The sequence below is a fragment of the Carcharhinus amblyrhynchos genome, chromosome 27 (assembly GCF_965287045.1).
Source record: "Carcharhinus amblyrhynchos chromosome 27, sCarAmb.v2.hapA, whole genome shotgun sequence".
Classification (NCBI taxonomy): Eukaryota; Metazoa; Chordata; class Chondrichthyes; order Carcharhiniformes; family Carcharhinidae; genus Carcharhinus; species Carcharhinus amblyrhynchos.
In genome coordinates, this window is record NC_137350.1 from 39699711 (window position 1) to 39723662 (window position 23952).

Consider the following 23952-nt stretch of genomic DNA (forward strand, 5'->3'; position numbering starts at 1 on the left):
CAAGGTCCTGGTAAGGCCGCAGCTGGAGTACTGTGTGCTGGTTTGGTTGCCGCACTTGCGGAAGGATATATTGGCCTTGGAGGGAGTGCAGAGGAGGTTCACTAGGCTGATACCGGAGATGAGGGGGTTGGACTATGAAGAGAGACTAAATAGACTGGGTCTGTACTTGTTGGAGTTTAGAAGGATGAGGGGAGATCTTACAGAGACATATAAGATAACGAAGGGGATGGATAGGGTAGAGGTAGAGAGATTCTTCCTGCTTAGAAAGGATAGCAAGACTAGAGGACACAGCCTCAAGATAGGTGGAGGGGGAGCAGTTTAGATCGGAGTTGAGGAGGAACTTCTTCACTCAAAGGGTGGTCAATCTCTGGAATTCTCTGCCTGTTGACGTGGTGAAGGCTACCTCGCTAAATATATTTAAGTCACAGGTAGGTAGGTTTCTGATAGACAGGGGAATTAAGGGTTATGGGGAGAAAGTGGGAAAGTGGAACTGATCCACTTCAGATCAGCCATGATCTCATTGAATGGCGGGGCAGGCTCGAAGGGCTAGATGGCCTACTCCTGCTCCTATTTCTTATGTTCTTATGTTCTTAACAAGGCTCACTTACCTTTTGTTCTTACTTGTGATAAAGGACAGCCATGAGAAATACTAACAGATGCCCTCTTTTGAATCTGGTGCTGGGTTGCCTCATCCCAGCAACACCTTGCATGTCCTGGCAGCAAAGAGGAACCCATTCCATCAGCACTGCTGTCAACCTGCCCTGGCCTGAAGTTCATTTAGGAGCATCATGATTGAAAGACATGGCACATGAAGTGACAGTTCAGACTCTGAATAATTGTACAGAAGTTGTCTTTTCTGTGTACATTTCAGCATTGTCTTTAGTGCAGTGCTTTGAGTTATGTCCTTCAGCAAACCAGGTAAATTGCATAGTGGCCAATCTGTAGTACAAACACTGAATGAGCTTTATGCTGGATATCACTGCTCCCTGGGCAAGAAATCGGTTTGATATTATATCCTCCTCCCTCCCTCCACCCCACACCACCCGTTCTCTCAAATTTAAATTTAACATCTTCCTGAAACCGCTTTTCATTTAACAAATGGGTATTTCAAAGTGTCCATTGAATTTTGTTCTTTGATCTCTCATAAGAACATAAGAAATAGGAGCAGGAGTAGGCCATCTAGCCCCTCGAGCCTGCCCCGCCATTCAGTAAGATCATGGCTGATCTGTCGTGGCTCAGTTCCACATTCCCGCCCTCTCCCCATAACCCTTAATCCCCTCGCTTATCAAAAACCCATCAACCCGCGTCTCAAAAATATTTAGCGAGGCAGCCTTCACCACTTCAACGGGCAGAGAATTCCAGAGATTCACCACCCTTTGAGTGAAGAAGTTCCTCCTCAACTCCGTTCTAAACCGCCCCCCCTTTATCTTGAGGCTGTGCCCCCTAGTCCTACTGTCCTTTCTGAGCGGGAGGAGTCTCTCCACCTCTATCCTATCCATCCCATTCATCATCATATATGTCTCAATGAGATCTCCCCTCATTCTTCTAAACTCTAATGAGTACAAGCCTAGTTTATTCAGCCTCTCCTCATAGCTCAACCCCCTCAACTCCGGTATCAGCCTAGTAAACCTCCTCTGCACTCCCTCCAAGGCCAAAATATCCTTGTGTAAGTGCGGCGACCAAAACTGCACACAGTACTCCAGCTGCGGCCTCACCAATGCCCTATACAGCGGCAGCAAGACCTCCCTACTTTTATATTCAATCCCCCCTCGCTGTGAAGGCCAGCATCCCATTCGCCTTCCTGACCACCTGCTGCACCTGCAAGCTGGGTTTTTGCGACTCATGCACAAGGACCCCGAGGTCCCTCTGCACCGTCGCCTGCTGCAGTTTTTCGCCCCGTAAGTAATAGTCCTTCCTACCATTCTTCCTACCAAAGTGGACCACCTCGCACTTGCCAACATTAAATTCCATTTGCCAGTTCCTGGCCCATTTGCGCAGCCTATCTAGATCCTTCTGCAGACTCTCCACACCCTCCGCGCAATTTGCCATTCCACCAATCTTGGTGTCATCAGCAAATTTCGACACCCTACACTCGGTTCCCTCCTCCAGATCATCTATATAAATGGTAAATAGCTGAGGCCCCAGCACCGACCCCTGGGACTCCACTAGTCACCAACCGCCAATCCGAATAGCACCCATTGACCCCCACTCTCTGCCTCCTATTTGACAACCAATCCTCTATCCACACTAACACCCTACCCCCAACTCTGTGCCCCCTTACCTTCTGCAATAACCTCTTGTGAGGTACCTTGTCAAACGCCTTCTGAAAATCAAGAAAGACCACATCCACCGGCTCTCCTCTATCCACCGCCCTAGACACATCCTCATAGAACTCCAATAAATTTGTCAGACACGACTTTCACCTAAGCTCACCAGACTCTCACCTAAGCTCCTACCTGTGAAGATCAGATTTTTTAACAAAGGAGCTTCTGAATTTTTAAAACTAACCTTTGGCCACTATTTCTTTCGAGTGTAAAAATGTCCAATTTGCCATTGCCCGACAGCAGAGATATTTTCTCTAGATCTTAAAAGCTAGCACTGGACTTGACAGTGCTCGATGAAGCCTTGTGCAAACAGGGAGTGCACCACGGAGCCATTCGGCCCTGAAACCAATGGTGTAAAGGTAAAGTTGCCTTTAATAACCATGCTGTTTTGACTTGATTGAAAATGGGTCCAATTGATAATGTACTTTAAAATGTATAACAAACCAACAGCAACATAACTTCCACGCCCTCCCCTCTGCACGTTAATTCTAAAATAGCAGAAAATACATTAAATTTAGGGTTTCAAATGCTTCTAAAGATACCAGAATGAGTACATTTTCTCTGGACTGTTAGTGTGGTACATTTACTCAGCTTTTTGATGTCAACCTGAATGGCAGGAAGAAAGGGGCAGTGTATGATAGTGGAAGTCTATATGTATATATTTCATAGCAATATATTTACCCTGCAAGGGTGTCCAAACTGCAACTTGTGAACTGCTGCAAACCACCTCCACTAACCAAGGCTAACATTATGCTTTTGTTTGTAATTATTGCTTGCTGGTTTATCCTGTTCTGAATTTCCTGGGCCTGATGACTTGGAAAAGGCTGTACATAGCACTGTTGCCTCTTTGGATAAATCCTAATTCAAAACGCTAGTATCTACTTGGGCTAGACAATAAATGCTAGACTTGCTGATGACAACTATGTCTTCTGAATGAATATTAAAAAACTGAGATGCATGTAAATTAATTGACCAAAAATTTAAATTTATAAAATCCAGAGGCTCCATGGTACAAACCCAAATGACCCACAAACGTAAAAAGCTTGGACATTCCTAATTAGTTAAGTGATGTCAGGATGCTAGGGGTACCTTGTAAAATATTTCTCTTTTTATCTCCTTCCTCCACTCTCCCATCCCCTCATCCTTGTTCCAAACAAACTGCAAACTCTACCTAATTAGAAACAACAGGTTTGCTTTTCAAATATCTTGCCAATCAAAAGTTCACTATTCACTAAAGTGGTACCTTAACACAAGTCCTGCTTGATTCTACCCCCATTTTAGCTATGGTGGGTGAAAGTGTCCAGATGTTCAGTTTAAAATGGGGATAAAATTCAACTGTGTTTTCAAAGAATGCAAATTGTGTGAGATTACACCCTAAATATGACAAAATTGTAAAATTTGTGTATTTTGTTGAGCTGGGTAATTTAAGGAGGAAGTTGGAAGGGAAAGACAGGACTTTGGACCCAAGAAGCTATTATTTGGTTTTGAAGCATCGCCTGTGACAGCCAATTTGTTGCATTTGTAATCTTGAGCTTAGTCATCAGGTTTCTTGTTAAGTAGAATTTTGATCTCTCCTCCAGCCCTCTTTCTTGTTCAGTCCTCCTGTTTTGCCTTTTGTGTATCCATTTTATTTTCCTCCACGATCCACGGTGGAAAGTTGAGTTAAGGCACATCACTTAACTTGTGCTGTTGGCTTTCAGGTAAAGCCACCACCCTCTTCAGCCGTCACACAAAGTCCATTATTTGGGGAATGCAAACACGGGCTGTGCAAGGAATGCTGGATTTCGACTATGTCTGTTCAAGGGATGAACCATCTGTTGCTGCCATGGTTTACCCATTCACGTAAATATGTTTTCCATCTCGTCTGCATTTCTCGCTCTCCAGGTTTTGTGCATGCTAAGTGTTGACATGTTGGATTGTGACATGACATTAGGATCTTGTAATCTTATAACACACCAAAGTGCCTCAAATCTTGAAACACCAGCTATGTTACGCACCTGCAACTTCAGGCTTGGCCACTTGTGGCGCTGCAACAAAGTTAGTCATGATAAATCTCCAGATTTGTTCCAGGCAGTACTGTAAAGATGTGTTTATTTGCGCTCAGAACAAGGGAGACCACTTTTTGCATGTTTGCAGATACTGTATCAGAGCCTGTACTTCACAGCAATTTTGCAGATGCTTGCGTCAAACACTCCAGTTCCAAGTTAACGTGGATATTCCCAGGGAGTTTTCTGTTGGAAGCGCATCCCAGTTTAAAGCTGCTTATGAACCAATAATTGATAATTGGAGTTAAGAGTTTCATTAGCTTTTAAAAGTGGTTTACACAGCCCCATGTTGCAAACCCTTGCCTTCTCTCACCACTCTGCTCATTATCTCACTTCTCCCTCTGGGTCCTGTTGGCTCACTTCCAGAAAAGTTGAGAAATGGAAAGGAGAAGTGTGGCAGGAGAGGGAGTGAGGAATAGTGGGGTGAATGAGGAGTGTGGGCAAGAGTTAGGTGGGTGGAAGCAAGCGAAATGGAAGAAAAACAGTAGCTGAGGTTAGAGAAACGGTGTACACGCCAGCCGCTGGAGGCAGTGTTTACTTCCTAATTTTCATTAACTCCTGGCACCAACAAAAAGGAAATGTTCTAATGTTATTCTAAAATCCAGAAATCCTTGGCCAAGCATTCTGGATTAGAGAGGTTACAGTGTCAATGACATCCAGTGGAAGGACAAGTCACCACTATCTCAGGAAGTCACAAATTTTCATTTTCCTTCTGATGTAGTCATTATATTTTTACTGCCATTCACTCAACCCACTGCAGATCCTATTAACAGACTTCTGCTGTCCATTGGCCACCCAATGTCTTCTGCCAATTTCAGGCAGGGGTTACCCTGGATTTATAAATCTCTCTGGGCTTGTTGCTCACCCTGCCCATTTGCACAGGAGGATCTCAGTCAACAGTGAAATCAGAGCATTAATACTTTTTATAAGATTTTAAAAGATATTTCTCTGCATCTGGTTTGAATTGGATCCTTTACTAGAATTTATTAAAGTTTCATGTTGCTGGAAATTGCCTGCCTTTTGTGTTCACGGTTCCTAATCCTGTCTGTCTCCATAGTGGTGACCACAAGCAAAAGTTCTACTGGGGACACAAGGAAATCCTCATTCCTGTCTACAAGAACATGGCTGATGCCCTGAAGAAACACCCAGAAGTGGATGTTCTTATTAACTTTGCGTCATTACGCTCAGCATATGACAGCACTGTGGAAACCATGAACTTCTCCCAGGTTTGATGATGTTTCATTCACTTTCAAATAACATAATTAAAATATAATTAATTATAATAACATACCTAAAATATAGAGCTTGCTCAACAGGTTGGATGGCAAGGCTGCTCTGGACATGTTAACTTGCCACTTTTGTCATTCCTTCCCCAATGGGAGGGGTAAATGAGCTTTACAGTAAATTCTTAAACTTTTTTTAGCACAGGGAAGGCTGTTTTGTCTTACTGGCTCTTTCAAAAGGCAACCTATATATTCCATAATGAAAGCAATACATTCCATAGTCCATGAAGTTGATATTCATGTATAAAGTATTTGTACTGGGAAGATGATCATGTTGAGGATAATTTTATTAATTTAGTGAATATTCTAATCAGTAGTAATGGGCTATAAGCTTTGTAATGAGATTTACTTTTAATCTGGCTGTTTTTATTTTTGCCAAGCTTTTATCGGTTACCCCATGATCAAATTGAACAGTGGGAAAATCATTCCATGCTTACTAGCTTGAATTTTTTTGAGGAAGTAAATGATTGAGAGTTACGCAGTGGATGTAGTTTATGGCTTTTAAGGCAGTTGACAAGATCCCATATAGTAGACTGGTCAGAACGGTAAAGACACGTGGGATACAGGGGAACATAGTGGGTTGGATCCAAAATTGGCTCAGTGACAGAAAACAATAGGTGATGTTTTAGTGAATGGAAAGTAACATTAATAGTTTGAGTGGGTGCAAAAGTGGCAAATAGAATTCAATCTGGAAGGGTGTAAAACAATGTATTTTGGGAGAGCAAAGAAAGCAAGCGAATGCACAATAAACAGGAAGATATTAAGAGGTAAGTGAAGTGAGAGTGCATATCCTCTGGTCCCTGAAGGTGGCAGGATGGACTGATGAGGTGTTAAAGAAGGCTTATGGAATGCTTTCCTCTACTGCATGAGGTATAGAATACAGAAGTATGGATGTAATGCTGGAACTGTATAAAGCATTAGATATGAAGAAAATATATTAGATGCTTCTATAAAGATTAGACTGCAACTGGACAGTTGTGGTTATCATATTACAAGAAGTTGCTCAGAATACGGACAAGATTTACAATGTTGTTTGAGGGGGGAGCATGGATATAGTCGACAGGAAATCTTGTTTCCTGTAATGGAGAGTTCACTTACCAGGGGGCACAAGTTTGAGTTGATTGAAAGATTAGAGGGAATATTGACAAAAACATTGAGTGTGGTGGGTGAATAGAATTTGCTGCCGTGAATACTGGTTGAGACAGAAATCGTCAACTCTGTCAAAATGTACCTGGAGCTACACCTGAAATGCTGTAGCTTTCAAGGCTATGGACCAGGTGCCAGAAGGTGGATTAGAATGGGTGCTTAGTTTTGTTTAGCTGGTGCAAATGTGTTGGACTAAATGGCCTCTTTCTGTGCCATAATGTTTCTATGGTTCTAACTTTGGAAGCTAGTTTACTAATCATGTTTCCTTCCTCCCTGTTTTTGCGGGAATACAAGATGAAATGGATGTGCTTCAGTCTTCCTGTAGTTCTTCTGTATTGCAGATCCGGACAATTGCCATCATCGCTGAAGGAATCCCTGAAGCACTGACTCGGAGATTAATCAAGATGGCTGATGAGAAAGGTGTCACCATCATTGGGCCAGCTACGGTAAGAAAGGAGCTTTTAATATCTGCTAGGAGCTGAGTATGGAGATGATCAAGATTAGAGCTGATTTGAGTGCTTTTGGGGTCACGTGATATTAGCACATCATCCTGTTGAGAAGAAGAGATTCTTGTTCTTTCCTGAGATAGCCTGACTGAATGTCTGAATTGAGACTACTCCGTTGCTAGGGTTTCCTTGATTTGGAGAGGAGGGGGGAGAGAGAATGGTTGGGATCGTGTTGATAATGGGTCTGAGTGTGACTGGAGATGGGGCAAGTTTGTTTTGTTTGAAGCCCAGGGGTGGCGTGAATACTCCTGTCGACCCTTTTATGTCGTTGTTTGAAGCTTATCTTGGTTGGGAAGGTTAGGGCAGTAGCTACTTTGATACATTTCCGGCACCCTGTGGCACTAGATGAGGGAATAGGCTGTCCTCCCCCGAAATGTCCGGAGAATAACTCCTCTTTGAGGTTTAGATTCCTGAGGGAGTAGTAAGGGTCCTCTTGTGCGCAGAGCCTGCGTGAGCCCCGGATATTTGGGCTCTGCGTTTTCTGAGGTTCTATGAGGTTATTTAGCTCTATTGCTGAAATCCTGCTCGAGACGGTGTACACAGTCAAACCATTTTTGTGTGGTCTTATCCTGGTGTTTCTCTCTCTGCAAGGTTTCCTTTTCATTTTCCGGGTCAGTAGGGTGCTGATACAAGTTTGACTTGTATTTAGTCCTGCAGGTTTCCCTCTTGTTGGGAAGGGAAGGATTCCCCAAAATATCGTGTTTCTGGATGTCTTAACGATTCTCTTTCTTGTTCTTGGGGTTTCCTTGGTGGGGAAATGAGTTAAATTTTCTGACTGGTGGTGGGGCTTGAATGGCACCTCCAGTGAGGCTTGTTTTGTTGATTATTCTGTACTGTACTGGATTTCAGGAGTTTTGACAATTATTTGATAAAATAGAGTACTTTCTCGTGTTGCAAAAATGTTTTCTGGTGTTCAGTGTTACCTTGCTCGGGATAGATGTCCTTCTTGATGGACGTTTCATGAATATTACAGCACATAGAGACCATTCAGCCAATCATATCTGTGCTGACTCTTTGTTAGAACTCCTCAAATTCATGTTTTCTCATAGCAAATTATTTCCCCTCAAATATATCCAGTTATTTTGGTCCTATAATCCTGTGTCGTCTAGGTATGTGTGTGTTGTACAAGAATGAGACTTTTTTTGCTTCTAAGAAGTATGTATAACGTTTTTTTTTTAAAAATGATATCTTATCGAGCAACAGGCAACTGCTGAATCTGTAGTACCTCAGCTCCGCTCCTTCACCGAAATGCTCATTCAGGATTGACTCCTTGCTTGTGTTTATTGGAGGCTCATTAAAAATACAGATTTGCTGTGCCAGAGACAAGTAGAATGACAGTGTTGAAAGGAGAACATAACTCCATATGAAGTTTAATTACCCCCTCCTGGCCAACTTATTTTGAAACCATTTGCATTCTGTTTTTCTACCCCCAAAGGTGCGAGAAAATGTCACCTGTCACAGCTGGATGAGAATTGCTTCACTGATACTGTCCAGTTTATTAGTAGTGTGGCTTTGTGCCAGCTGCAAAGTGAACTGCTTCTCTAACCGCAAACAGTGTGTGGAAAACTGTCCTTCATTCGCCTGCTGCCTGCATGTACTTAAGCTGGGTTATGGCCTGGATAAGAACTATCTGACCCTCCCTTGCTACCTCCATCCCCCCAGGTTTCCCTCTTGTTGGGAGGGGAAGGATTCCCCAAAATATCGTGTTTCTGGATGGCTTAATGATTCTCTTCTGGTTGAAGAGGTTTCCTTGATGGGGAAATAGGTTAAATTTTCTGGCTGATGGTGGGGCTTGAATGGTATCTCCAGTATGGCTGAAGATGAGTGATGCTAAGATCTGATTGGTGAGTAGGAGTGACATTTGGGCCTTCTCTGATCTCTGGCTTAGCCTCTTGTTATTGTGTGCACTTCCCCACTGAGCTGTCATTGCTGAATGGTTACCCAGATGTGGACATAGATCCAGACAGTGACTGTCAATGCTGCAAGTATCCTTGGAATACTAGGGCAGTTGATTAAAAGTAAAATACTATGGATGGCACAGTGGTTAGCTCTGCTGCCTCGCAGTGCCAAGGTCCTGGGTTTGATTTCCAGTTTGTGCAATCTCTGCACAGACAGTGACCCATTCTCGTTCTGCATGGGTTTCCTCCCATAGTCTGAAAGACTTGCTGCTTAAGTGCATTGGCCACGCTAAATTCTCCCTCAGTGTACCCAAACAGGTGCCGGAGTATTGTCCACTAGGTGATTTTCACAATAACTTCATTGCAGTGTTAATGTAAGTCTATCTATGATGCTAATAAATAAACCTCAAGTTTGAAGTACAACTAGAAAATGCAGAAAATACTCACCAGGCTAGGCCATATCTGTGGAGATAGCTAATGTTTCAAATCATTGAACTTCCACTTAAACTGGAAGAAGTTAGAAATGTAATCTTTTTTAAAGAGGGGTGGAGGCAGCGAGAAAAGAACAAATAGTGGTGGAATGAATGGTGAAAGGCAAAAGGGGATGGGAATGGGCAAGCATGGGGAGATGAATCAAGATGACATATAAAAAGCTGTGTGCATCATTCTGTTGAAATTGTTTCTCGACTTTAAACTTCATCTGTAATCCAGTGTTTTATCCTCCGTTTCGTGATATTTCAGGACTGCAGATACTGATTTGATATTTCTGATCCAGGTGATATGACCATACTGGTTTAAAGTTCTGGATTATTCACATCGAAGAGATGTTTTCAGCTCCTTCACACAGACTGTTATAAGTCACTACAGTTGCTTTTCAAATACTACTTAAAATTTAATTTATATTCTCAATATATTTTCATATATTGATGAGTCCTCACTTGGAAAGTCATTTGTGTATTTCCAAGGGGGGATAAAACATCTTTTGACCCTGGGCTGGTGCTGTTCATCTGTGCCAGTTGCAGAAGTGACAGCCACTTCCAATTTGACTTCTGTAGCCACAACAAATCTGTTTGTTACAGCCATGATCGTCCATCGTCTCCTGAGATGGCTTGTGTATGTTTTGCATTTTTGCAGAGCTGGCTGATTTCAGCTAAGGTGGCATTCAGTGTGACCTCAGGAAGGAAAATCATTCAGGCTTCCTGTTCCTGATCACTGTCCAGGAACTCCTGATAAAATATGTATGAGTGATCATTAGGTGAGGACTTGATTGTGATGTATCTTGAGATCAAATAGCTGGTGAGCACTTGCTGTTTGGGTCTGCATGTGGAAATCGCAGTTGAGTGCTGGAGTACCCCTGTAACTGCATCCCATGAATCAGTGCTTTATGATTTAGAATACAGGAGTTGGGACGTCTTGTTGAAGTTGTACAAAACATTGATATGGCCATACTTGGAATACTGTGACATTCTGGTCACCCTATTGTAGAAAGAATATTATTAACCTAGAAATTACGCAGAAAAGATTTACTAGGATGCTACTGGGACTTCACAGAATCATAGAAACCCTACAGTGCAGAAAGAGGCCATTTGGCCCATCAAGTCTACACCAACTACAATCCCGCCCAGGCCCAAACCCCATATCCCTACATGTTTGCCCGCTAATCCCGCTAACCTACGCATCTCAGGACACTTAACGGGCAATTTTTAGCATGACCAATCAACCTAACCTGCACATCTTTGGGTTGTGGGAGGAAACCAGATCACCCAGAGGAAACCCACGCAGACACAGAGAATGTGCAAACTCCACACAGTGACCCAAGCCAGGAATCGAACCCAGGTTCTTGGAGCTGTGAAGCAGCAGTGCTAACCACTGTGCTACCATGCTGCCCCTCAAGACTTGATGGTTTGAGTTATAAGGAGACGCTGGATAGACTGGGACTTTTTTCTCTGGAGTGTAGGAGGCTGAGGGCGATCTTACAGAGGTCTGTAAAATAATGAGGGGTATAGTTCAGCTAGATAGTCCACCTTTTCCCAAAAGTAAGGGAGTCTAAAACTAGAGGGCATAGGTTTAAGAGGGGAGAAATACAGAAGAGTCCAGCGGGGCAATTTTTTCAGAGGGTGGTGAGCGCCTGGAACAAGCTGCCAGAGGTACTAATAGAGGCGGATACAATTTTGTCTTTTAAAAAGTGCTTAGACAGTTACATGGGTAAGGTGGGTATAGTGGGATATGGGCCAAAGATGGGCAATTGGGACCAGCTTAGGGCTTAAAAAAAAAAGGCAGTATGGAAAAGTTGGGCTGAAGCGCCTGTTTCCATGCTATAAACCTTTTATAACTCTAAGAAAACAAAATTTGAGTAGAAATCTGTTTTGAAACATTGCAGCTTCTTTCATGGTTTATGTCATGGTGTTTTTCAGGTGGGCGGCATTAAGCCAGGCTGCTACAAGATTGGAAACACAGGTGGAATGCTGGATAACATCCTGGCCTCCAAGCTGTATCGCCCGGGCAGTGTAGCGTATGTCTCACGTTCTGGTGGGATGTCAAATGAGCTTAACAATATCATCTCCAGAACCACCGATGGTGTTTACGAAGGGGTTGCTATTGGTGGAGATAGGTAAGAATTGTGCGTAGGCTGACTGAAAAGCTGTGGGATCTTCCCCTGTTGAGGGTCCTTACTAGCGGATATTTGTGGCAATAGAATTGCAGCTTATTGCCTGCTTATTAAATACTCTCTCCGTTACTGATACTGTTGCAATGGATTAAGCATTCAATTAATTAAAAAAAGAAATAGTTTATCATTTAACCAATTAATTTCTAAACTTGAGTGGATTATATCAGGCTTTCACCACTGGAGGATGTCCAGCAATAGCAGAGTGAAAATTGACTCAAGCTTGACATCCTATAATTAATTGTGAATTTCTTCACACCCTGCAAAATGTGAATGAGACAGTTCATTCCAAAATGTTCCAAATGACACTCAGCACACTCACTAATAACATAAAGTTGCCCCTTCTCTGCAGAATCTAGAATATCATAGAACATACATAGAACACTACAGCACAAACAGGCCCTTCAGCCCACAAGTTGCACCGATAACATCTGTACCTACCAAGCCATAGAACTGTCTGTAACTCCCAATCCCATTAAATCCCATATACTCATCCAGAAGTCTTTTAAAAGAACCCAGTGAGTCCGTCTCTACCACCACTGATGGCAGCCGATTCCACTCACTCACCACCCTCAGTGAAAAACTTACCCCTAGTTACCTCATCTGTTTAAAAAAGATGTTCAGCTCAACATTCGGTTTGCTGGGTGCTACTGCTTTCACTGTATAAGGAGCTGTTCCTCAAACTGCATTTCACCTGGAACTGCATCACCAATTTTTAAGCTTATTGATTATAAATAAATTCATTTCAAAAATGTTAACAATTGTGGAAGAAAATCTTTCACATTCAGTAAATATTAACTTGGTAAAATGACAAGGGATATTATTTCCCTTCCCTCACCAGGTACCCAGGATCTACATTCATGGACCATGTCTTGCGTTATCAGGACACACCAGGAGTTAAAATGATTGTTGTCCTTGGAGAGGTGAGTGGCTCCAGGTGTCATTGGTTGTAGTCTTGAGGCATTGTTCCAATTCCAAACTGGTTCTAATTCTAAACTATTACCAACCTTTTATTGCTAGTAAGAGAACTATTGTCTGCTTATGATTGGGCAGAGGCACCTCAGTTGTGGCACAGGCAATGTTTGGGTAATGGGATATGATGCTTTATTTTAGGAGCTTATTTTACTTTCTGATACAGCAACACTTTACCTGTCATACATCTTTACAGTTTTTCTTTAACTTCTTACACAAAGGAAAATTGTCTTTTAAAAATTTGATTCTCGTGCATAATTTTGAGTTATTCCACTGGTAACTTTACTAGGCTGGTACCGGAGTTGAGGGGGTTGAGCTATGAGGAGAGGCTGAATAAACTGGGCTTGTACTCGTTAGAGTTTAGAAGAATGAGAGGAGATCTCATTGAGACGTATAAGATGATGAATGGGATGGATAGGATAGAGGTGGAAAGACTCTTCCCGCTCAAAAAAGACAATAGGACGAGGGGGCACAGCCTCAAGATAAAAGGGAGGCGGTTTAGAACGGAGTTGAGGAGGAACTTCTTCACTTAAAGGGTGGTGAATCTCTGGAATTCTCTGCCCGTTGAAGTAGTGGAGGCTGCCTCGCTAAATATTTTTAAGATGCGGGTTGATGGGTTTTTGATAGGCAAGGGGATTAAGGGTTATGGGGAGAGGGCGGGAAAGTGGAACTGAGCAGCGACAGATCAGCCATGATCTTATTGAATGGCGGGGCAGGCTCGAAGGGCTGGATGGCCTACTCCTGCTCCTATTTCTTATGTTCTTATGTTCTAACTTACTTTTTATTTGGGGGTGATGGGAAGAGGAGATTGGTGCATTTTGTTAAATTTTTCCCACCTCCAATGTCCCAGGGCATTTTGGAAATATCACCAGCCGCTGCCTCAAAACTACAAGGCACAAGTAAGGAGTATGATGGAATACTCTCCACTTGCCTGGATGAGTGCAGCTACAGCAACACTCAAAATGCTTGACATCGTTCAGGACAAAGCAGCCTATCCACCAGCTTCAACATTCACTACCTCCACCACCACTGCACAGTGGCAGCAGTGTGTACTATCTACAAAATATACTGGAGCAATTCACCAAGGCTGCTTCGAAAGCACCTTCTGAACCAATGACTGCTGTCACCTAGAAGGCCAAGGGCAGCATTGATGTGAGAACATCACAACCTGCAAGTTCCCCTTCAAGCCACACACCACCTTGACTTGAAAATATATCTCTGTTCCTTCACTGTCACTGGGTCAAAATCCTACAACTCCCTTCCTAACTGCATAGTGGGTGTACCTGCACCACATGGACTGCAGCAGTTCAAGAAGGCAGCTCACCATTACTACCTTGAGAACAGTTAGGGATGCTCGCCTAGCCAGTGACAGCTACATACCATGAAAATATATTTTTAAATAATTACTTGATACTAAAGGATAATTTATTTAATTAATGGCTTTGTGATTTGGACCATAAGGAAGATGGATGGAAGATGGAACCTGTAATGATGAATAAACAAAGGTTTTAAATTTATTTATTAATCAAAAGTAAGGCTTACGTTAACACTGCAGTGAAGTTACTGTGAAATTCCCCTGGTGAATAAACACTTTTCACATCTTCAAGATGTCCCATGGAATCTCTCAGCAATGAATTGCCTTTGAAGTGTAGTTGCTATTATTTTTGGGCAAACATGGCAGCGAGATTCCACAAACAGCCCTGTGTCGTACATTTATTAGTGTGTTGGTAGAATGAACTATGTTGTGTTGATCAGAGAAGGCAGAGTGGCCTTGGTTCAACATCTTCAATAGATCCCTGTTTCTGACATGGAACATAGGAATTAGGAACAGAAGTCAGCAAATTCAAGCCTGCTGCGCCATTCAATCAGATCATGGCTGATCTCTCCCTGGTCTCAAATCCACCTCTCTGCCTGTTCCCCATATACCCTTTTTTATCAGAAATATATCTCCTTCTTGAAACCACTCAATGATTCAGACTCCACCACTAATCAGTGCTGCACTGAAGATCTGGAGTGGGACCTTCTGACCCTGGTGAGTTCTAACTCTGATATTCTGTGTCACCCAGCCCCAGCTCCGACCCCCCCACCCTAATGCTCAGTGACACTGTAACTGGGAGCTGGACAGCCAATGATTGGAAATTTTAAAAATAGAATATAATAATGTTAACGCTGCATCCCAGTTGGAGGATTAACTGAGGCAAGCAAGAAATCAATTTAACCTAAATGTCTCTGTAGATTGGTGGAACTGAAGAATACAAGATCTGCACAGGGATCAAGGAAGGACGAATTACAAAGCCTGTTGTCATCTGGTGCATTGGGACTTGTGCAACCATGTTTGCTTCTGAGGTAAGTGTGTCGTAACCATCCTCAATAACCTGTGGTGAAGCATCTTTTTGAAAAAAACAGTTGAGGACTTGTGTTCAAATCCAGCCCAGACATTTGAGATGAAAGCTCCCTTGTGTCCTATTTGGTGTGACATTTTCAGCCTCGATCCATCACTATATTGACCCAGGGCCCAAAATTTGCACCAAGTTGAGAAAGAATCACAGGTTATGGATACAGAAAAATGCATTATGGGCTACCCTAGTGTTTGGTGCATGGTAGAGTGAGTTTTAGCTTGTTTCTGCTATGCCTGACTCCTATATGATGTGTAATAGAAGAAGCTTTATTTCTTCAAGCTTTGACCTGTGAATGTTTAATGCTATTGGGCAAATATCCTAATTTCTCATCAGTAACATTTCCTCACTTTGGTTAGCAAAAATGTTCATGGGGATTTTAAAAGGCTGCTGTAGCAAAATGCAAACGTAGTGCGTAAATAAACTTTCAAAACAAGCCCATAAAATGGTCAGAGACAAATCTGATTTGAAGGGGTTTAATGTTGCACATGGTGCCAGTTCTTGTGTCTCATTTCTTGTTCAGGTAATGGGTACTCTCACACCTTTTGCTTCTTTTTCCCCCCCTTGTACAGGTGCAGTTTGGCCATGCTGGTGCGTGTGCGAATGAAAAATCTGAAACAGCCATAGCCAAGAATCAGGCCCTGAGAGACATTGGGGCCATTGTGCCAAGGAACTTTGATGAGCTGGGCGAGGTCATCAAGTAAGAGCATCATTTACAGGCACATTGGGACAACAGGGCAAAGGGCAAATTTGGAGCGCACATCTGGAATACGTTCTTTATGCTCAGGTTGATCCCATAGCTGGAGATGGGTTACTGCTGAAAGAAGATGAGGCCAAGAGAATGGATTCAACTGATGCTATAATAGGGAGAGGATAGGATTGATATTCTGAAAGAAAGAAATGTGGTACAGACCTCCTTATAAACACTTGTACCATTAGCAATTGTGGAGTAGCTAGCTGATAAACGGTGAGCTGAACTGTATAACCTGTTGTACATGTACTCAATGTTCCCAAGTATTGCCTATTGAGCATTCTTTTTAATTTGATAGGACTGTTTATGATGACCTTGTTGCTAAAGGTGTAATCGTACCTGCACAAGAAGTTCCTCCTCCAACAGTGCCAATGGACTATTCCTGGGCAAGGGTAAGTGATCCATACATCCAGCAACCTCTGTGGAAACCTTTTCCACTACTTCTCTACTTTATTAATATGATCTGGTACTGGAGTACGTTTGAAATCCCAGTTATCCATTAGGAGAATAAAGCCACAAGATTCCATGGTTTTAAACAAAATGATCTTTACAATCTAAATTATCAATCTTTATTTAAATTTGAACATTAACATGAAGCAAACATGAATTAACAGGCAAACTGGTAAACATAGCCCTCTGATTTCCCAGCAACCCACCCACCACTGAAAGTCACAAAATCTCATCAGAACCCTGTCACTCTCAAGGGATTTCACCCCTTGCCTTTTGAAGATTTAGCCTGTAAGCCCCTCAAAAATCATTCTGATTCAGACTGCCTCAACGACTGCTCGCCTCTTGTTCAGTCTCTTCTATTGAGACTGTTCCACAGGATTCACAAAGCTGCTGTCCCATCTCTAATTACCAACACAACTCCAGCTCTTGTGCACACTGGTGGCTTCACTAAACAGATATTATCCCTAGATTTCTCGAAACTCCAGTCTCCTGGCTGCTCAGAGCTATGTGATTCCCAGGCCCCCTCTGAGCTCATACTGTCTCCAGCATGGAATCAACGAACTTTCACTATCTCAGCTCTCCAGGACTTCCCATGAGTCCTGACTGCATAAAACTTTTCTCGGGGTTTCTCTGTGAGCTATAAACTGCAACTAACCCCGATAAATTGAAAGCAGAGAACCTTCTTAAATTCCTCCCATCTCACAGCTCTAACTCTCAAAACAACATATCTCTCCATACTTCACTTCTTTGCTAGCAGCTAACTAAACCCATCTCCTGTTTCAGGATCATTTCCTTCTGGCAGTTAACTCCTTAAAATCAGCCTGGCCAGTCAATTCCATTTGCTTTAGTTCCAGTTATCACTTTCTACAACTAAACAATTTTTCCAAAACTAAAGATTACTTTTAAAATTGTAACATAAACTCGATACTCATCGAGTTAAAATATTTTAATGACTTATGAAATTTTCCTTTTAAGCCAGTGATTTTCAACCCCTCTATGGTGTAGGGAGGGCCCTCCCTCCCCTGTGCGAATACCGCGCTTAATTTGCTGCTTGATCATTTCTGTTGCTGATAGATGTGGTAAGATATTATCTTACCCCAGATGGACAGAAATCCAATGAGCTTGTTGTTTCCCTTAGGCTCCACATTGATCGGTTTGAAAAGTTTTCTTTAGGAATTATTATATAAAATAATAATTTTAAAACTATGGCCATTTCTTTATCTAAACATTCCCAGGAGCTCATCTCCTATTGCAAACTGACACTAAATTGGAATCTTCGATGCCCAATGAGTTACAGTATTGTTTATATAAGAACATGAACTCTGGTAGCCAAATGAAAGGGTTTTTTTTGCTTAAGCACCATGAACCAGATAATGACTATTAACTTTCTGTACACATATTGCAGGAGTTGGGTTTAATCCGAAAGCCAGCTTCCTTCATGACCAGCATATGTGACGAGAGGGGTCAAGAGCTCATCTATGCTGGAATGCCCATCACTGAAATCTTCAAGGAAGACATGGGCCTAGGTGGTGTCCTGGGCTTGCTTTGGTTCCAGAGAAGGTGAGGTACATGCCTCTTCTATCTGGTAACTCAAATCCATTCAGTTTTTGGGGACAGCAGTATTATTTAACTGTACTTATTATTCATCTTCCCTAAAATTGGATAAAACAAGAAAAATGGCGTGTTGGGATAATTTCTGAAGGACACTACTGCTGATTTGAATGCAGTTTAGCACTGCTTCAATTTATTTGACAATTTGAGCTTTGACAAAGGGTCATCTGGATTCCAAACATCAGCTCTTTTCTCTCCTTACAGATGTTGCCAGACGTGCTGAGATTTTCCAGCATTTTCTCTTTTGGTTTCAGATTCCAGCATCTGCAGTAATTTGCTTTTATTCAGTTTATTTGATTTTGTTTAATTGGTTGTTCACTTTTACTCGAGTATAAACAGGAAAATACTGGGGCCACATGGCAAAACTAAACTGATGGATAAAAACCTAGAAAATAGGAGTAGAAGGAGGCCAATCAGCCCTTCCAGCCAGCTCCACCATTCAGTATGAGCATGGCTGATCATCCATCTCAGTAGCCTGGTTTTTCTCCTCTCCCCCGCAAACATTTTTTTGTGACACCGGAATTGAAATGAGTGTGTGTGAGCGTTTTGAGATGAGCAACAACCTTTGGCAATTTAGAAATCCGACCGACACACTTCGGTTACTTTGAATGTCCCTTGGATTTCAATCCTAAATTGTTTCTTGTGCGTCACTCTGTAATACCTGTCTCCAGATAGAACATGCTAGGAAGAGAGACTGACTGGAGATTACCAAATGGACAAAATGGGAATTTTAAAAAAAATGATAGGTATTGATCCATAAGTTGTCACCCTGAAAGAGTTAAGTTCTGAAACTAATAAAGCATCTCAGTTTAAAGTTGCTGTCTGGATTCTGATTAACCCTGCATTTGGTTAGATAAGTGCTTGTTTCCTTGCTCATATTGAAGTTATTTTCTTTTCCTCCAAGGTTGCCAAAACATGCCTGCCATTTTATCGAGATGTGCCTGATGGTAACAGCAGACCATGGTCCAGCTGTCTCTGGAGCTCACAATACCATTGTCTGTGCCCGAGCCGGGAAAGACCTTATCTCTAGCCTCACGTCAGGCCTCCTTACTATTGTGAGTCTCTACAGAATGCATTTACCTCAATGCTAATCAATAGAATGTGGATTGTACATTTTTACTAAATCCTCCTGTTCTGCTTTGCTTTTCTTGTTTTAAACCAGTTGGCACAGAAATTAGTTTCTTAAAAATTAAGTAACTCTGTGTTGCTCCCTGAAGTTGGTGCCAGTGTGTTTCTGAACAGTTACACTGCGAGTTAACTGTTCCTGTTTCGTCAGACGAGGGAGCGAGCTATCTTGGATCTGGTGCTATGTAATGAAGCGGGTAGAATTAGGGACCTTGTGGTGAAGGATCCTCTTGGGGAGAGTGATCATTGTATGGTGGAGTTTCTGGTGCAGATGGAGGAGGAGAAAGTGGGTTCCCGGACACGCGTCCTTTGTTTGAATAGAGGGGAGTACGGTAGGATGAGAGAAGAATTGGCGAATGTGGACTGGGGGAGCGCGTTGGAGGGAGGGTCTGTTGAGGAGCAGTGGAGGATCTTTAAGGAGATCTTTCTTGGTGCTCAGCAGAAGTTTATTCCGATGGTCAAAAAGGATAGTAGGAGGAGAGGTAATAAGCCGTGGATAACGAAGGAGGTGAAGGAAAGTGTTAAACTAAAAGCGGAGGAATTTAGAGTAGCTAAGAGTAGTGGGCAAGAAGAAGATTGGGAGAGGTTTAAATGTCAACAAAGATTGACAAAGAAGTTGATAAAGAAGGATAGGAGAAACTATGAAGCTGGGCTAGCGCTTAATATAAAAAAGGATAGCAAGAGTTTTTATAAATATATAAAAAGGAAGAGGCTGGCTAGGGTGAATGTTGGTCCTTTAGAGGATGAGAAAGGGGACCTAGTGGTAGGGGATGGGGATATGGCTAAGGTATTGAATAACTTTTTTGTTTCTGTCTTCACGGAGGAGGACGTGAATAATTTGCCGGGTGTTAGCGATGGAAAGGTGGTAGGACTGGAGGGTCTTAATGACATTACTGTTACTAGAAAGGCGGTGCTCGACAGACTGGAGGGGTTGATTGTGGACAAGTCCCCAGGACCGGATGGAATGCATCCGAGGGTTCTGAAAGAAATGGCGGAGGTGATAGTGGATGCCTTGGTGGTTATTTTCCAAACGTTGCTGGATTCCGGGGAAGTGCCGGATGATTGGAAAACGGCTAATGTTACGCCGTTGTTTAAGAAGGGTGCCAGGCAAAAGGCAGGGAATTATAGGCCGGTTAGTTTAACGTCTGTGGTAGGTAAAATGTTAGAATCTGTCATTAAGGAGGAAATTGCGAGGCATCTTGAAGGGAATTGCTTGATAGAGCAGACGCTGCACAGTTTCATTAAAGGGAAGTCGTGTCTGACAAATTTACTGGAGTTCTATGAGGATGTGTCTAGGGCGGTGGATAGAGGAGAGCCGGTGGATGTGGTCTTTCTAGATTTTCAGAAGGCGTTTGACAAACTGCCTCACAAGAGGTTATTGCAGAAGGTCGAGGGACATGGAGTTGGGGGTAGGGTGTTAGCGTGGATAGAGGATTGGTTGTCAAATAGGAGGCAGAGAGTGGGGGTCAACGGGTGCTATTCGGATTGGCGGATGGTGACTAGTGGAGTGCCCCAGGGGTCGGTGCTGGGGCCTCAGCTTTTTACCATTTATATAGATGATCTGGAGGAGGGAACCGAGTGTAGAGTGTCAAAATTTGCTGATGACACCAAGATTGGGGGAACGGCAGATTGTGCGGAGGGTGTGGAGAATCTGCAGAAGGGTCTAGATAGGCTGGGCGAATGGGCCAGGAAATGGCAAATGGAATTTAATGTTGGCAAGTGTGAGGTGGTCCACTTTGGTAGGAAGAATGGTAGGAAGGACTATTACTTACGGGGTGAAAAACTGCAGCAGGCGACGGTGCAGAGGGACCTCGGGGTCCTTGTGCATGAGTCGCAAAAACCCAGCTTGCAGGTGCAGCAGGTGGTCAGGAAGGCGAATGGGATGCTGGCCTTCATAGCGAGGGGGATTGAATATAAAAGTAGGGAGGTCTTGCTGCAGCTGTATAGGGCATTGGTGAGGCCGCAACTGAAGTACTGTGTGCAGTTTTGGGCGCCGCACCTGCGCAAAGATATTTTGGCCTTGGAGGGAGTGCAGAGGAGGTTTACTAGGCTGATACCGGAGTTGAGGGGGTTGAGCTATGAGGAGAGGCTGAATAAACTGGGCTTGTACTCGTTAGAGTTTAGAAGAATGAGGGGAGATCTCATTGAGACGTATAAGATGATGAATGGGATGGAAAGGATAGAGGTGGAAAGACTCTTCCCGCTCAAAAAAGACAGTAGGACTAGGGGGCACAGCCTCAAGATAAAAGGGGGGCGGTTTAGAACGGAGTTGAGGAGGAACTTCTTCACTCAAAGGGTGGTGAATCTCTGGAATTCTCTGCCCGTTGAAGTGGTGGAGGCTGCCTCGCTAAATATTTTTAAGACGCGGGTTGATGGGTTTTTGATAGGCAAGGGGATTAAGGGTTATGGGGAGAGGGCGGGAAAGTGGAACTGAGCAGCGACAGATCAGCCATGATCTTATTGAATGGCGGGGCAGGCTCGAAGGGCTGGATGGCCTACTCCTGCTCCTATTTCTTATGTTCTTATGTCAGCTCTTCCACTGATTTAAGGTTTTACCCCAAACTATCGATGTGTTTCTGCCAGTTAATAAAGTGCTAGATTGTTGAACAGGACAATGATTGATCAACCTTTAACTTTATTCTGACAACTAGTTCAGGGAAATCTGTCTTCCAGGCTGACACATTTGTTTTTCATATTGTGTGCTGTGAAGTGGGAAATAACAATTGTATTAAACTGTTCAAACCAGCAACATTACTGTGATATTCTCTAACATTCTTTCTCTTAGCATTTTTATTTACCTCCTCCCCACACTGCCCAGAATACCTTCCAAAAGCCTCATACATCCACTTGTACACTGCTGTTCCTATGTGTACTCATCTCTACAACAGGTGGACACTTTTTCAGCTAGTGCAATGAGCTATGAGTATGGGGAGTTGAGGATGTTGTACTGGGTAGAAAGTCAGGCTCTCTATAACCTTGAATATGATTCCAGTGACCTGAGGTTAGCAACTGGGCAACTTTGTTAGTGACAGGGGCAAATAGTAGTGTTTTGAGCTAACAAGTTGTGCTGGTGCGAATCCATTCCTGTGATTCTGCATTGGGTGGACTTGAATCAGTGAAGAGACATTTCTTGCAAGCAGCCAGGAGTTAACAGATTCTTTGCTCAGGCACAGGGACAGTTTTTAATTACTTTACTCCTTTCCAAGAAGCAATGCTAAAGAATTCTGCTCACCAGTGAGTGTGAAGGAGAAATTCTGATTTTTTTTTCAAAAATCATATAATGGGACAATATTAAGCTCCACAGGTTCAAGTACTTGCCTTCTGTACCTGAGATTGTAATGTCAGATGCAAAGTATTCAGATCCACCCAAGTATATTATCAATATACCTATTTAGATCCACTTGTGTTACCCAAGCACCACAAGAATTTGGACACCAGGTAAAGTCAGTAGGTTCCATACAGATTAACTTCAGCACGTTGCTGCCACGGTGTTGCTTCCACTACCAAAAGCAAGTCAACTTGAAGGCCTTATGGTTTCATTGGCACTGACCCTTGTAAAAAAAAAGGACTGCACATGACCCTGTTGATAGTGTACTATTGATGTTGATTTTTTTTATATATTGAGGACCATTTTTTAAAGTTTAGTATTTTTCCACAGGCAGTTGTATATGTGGAAGGGATACAGCTCAGATGCTGGAAAAGCAGGATAATTACTCAGTTTAGACGTGGAAAGAGCTTAATGGACTTTTTGTAAACTGGAGAAAAGATCTCCTAGAGTTTTTGATTAAAGAAATGGAGATGATTTTAGGTTGACAGGGTCATTTGATAATGTGGCTAATGGGAGGAATTAGGTACATAGAGAGAAAATAGATTTCAGTTCTAGCTGGGTTTTTTAAAATTAGATTTGCAAGCTGTTCTCCACAAAATTTCTCTGCTTCAAGACTGACTATACCTGTTATGGCTGCTAACTGTATTTAAAGTGGTTTTTGAGTCTGTGGAACTGAAACAGTAAATTAGAAATTAGTTATTCCTTTTCATGTTCAAATATTGTTCAATTAAGTAATAATTAAAGCTACTTCATTTTGTTAGAGTTGTATTTAAAATGTGTTATTTAATAACGTTTGGCTTACTACAAAAGATCTCTGATTTGTCAATGGGGTTACTCCTGAGTGAAGCATCCTATCCAACTATGTCAAACTAGAAAAATTGTTGGGTTTAGCCTGGCTTTTTAATTTATCTTGGGGTTTTGTGTCCAGGATACTAAACGTGTACTGTTGCCTTTGGAATGTTGCCATCAGACAGCTAAAGTCCAAACCATTCAGAAACTGTTTGTGTTTGCTGTGTAAATATTATTGTAGTAATGTCTCCACCAGTTTGGTAATGGTTACTGTACAGAGTGTTAATACAGAAATCAGTATTTCCAATTTATTAATGTGCTCCACAGGGAGATCGATTTGGAGGTGCTTTAGATGCAGCTGCCAAGCAATTCAGCAAAGCCTTTGACAGCAGTCTCATTGCGATGGACTTTGTCAACAAGATGAAAAAAGAAGGGAGGCTGATCATGGGAATTGGACACCGGGTGAAGTCGGTGAGTTCCAACACAGTTTAACTTCGGTTTATTTATGGTACCAAAGACAAAACTATGAAATCTTGCCGCAGAAAGAATTGCATTTATTACAGGAGTCAGTGTCTGTTTGCTGGTATACATTTTCACTTTAGGTTAGCATTGGTTTAGCTGTGAAGCTTTCTGTGATAAAGTAGCACAGTGCCACTGTGTCTT

At 42.5% G+C, this 23952-nt stretch overlaps 1 protein-coding gene across 2 annotated transcripts in view; it reads left to right on the plus strand.

Moving 5' to 3' along the window:
• Nucleotides 1–23952, plus strand: part of aclya (ATP citrate lyase a) — a 93882-nt gene that overhangs the window by 59810 nt on the left and 10120 nt on the right. For both annotated transcript variants that reach the window (XM_080213753.1, XM_080213754.1), the window contains 11 exons: nucleotides 4025–4166; nucleotides 5427–5595; nucleotides 7140–7244; nucleotides 11617–11813; nucleotides 12709–12790; nucleotides 15075–15185; nucleotides 15808–15935; nucleotides 16285–16378; nucleotides 17842–17996; nucleotides 18952–19102; nucleotides 23617–23760. In XM_080213753.1, coding sequence (XP_080069879.1) covers nucleotides 4025–4166; nucleotides 5427–5595; nucleotides 7140–7244; nucleotides 11617–11813; nucleotides 12709–12790; nucleotides 15075–15185; nucleotides 15808–15935; nucleotides 16285–16378; nucleotides 17842–17996; nucleotides 18952–19102; nucleotides 23617–23760 — 1478 coding nt within the window. The remainder of the gene's footprint in view (nucleotides 1–4024; nucleotides 4167–5426; nucleotides 5596–7139; nucleotides 7245–11616; nucleotides 11814–12708; nucleotides 12791–15074; nucleotides 15186–15807; nucleotides 15936–16284; nucleotides 16379–17841; nucleotides 17997–18951; nucleotides 19103–23616; nucleotides 23761–23952) is intronic.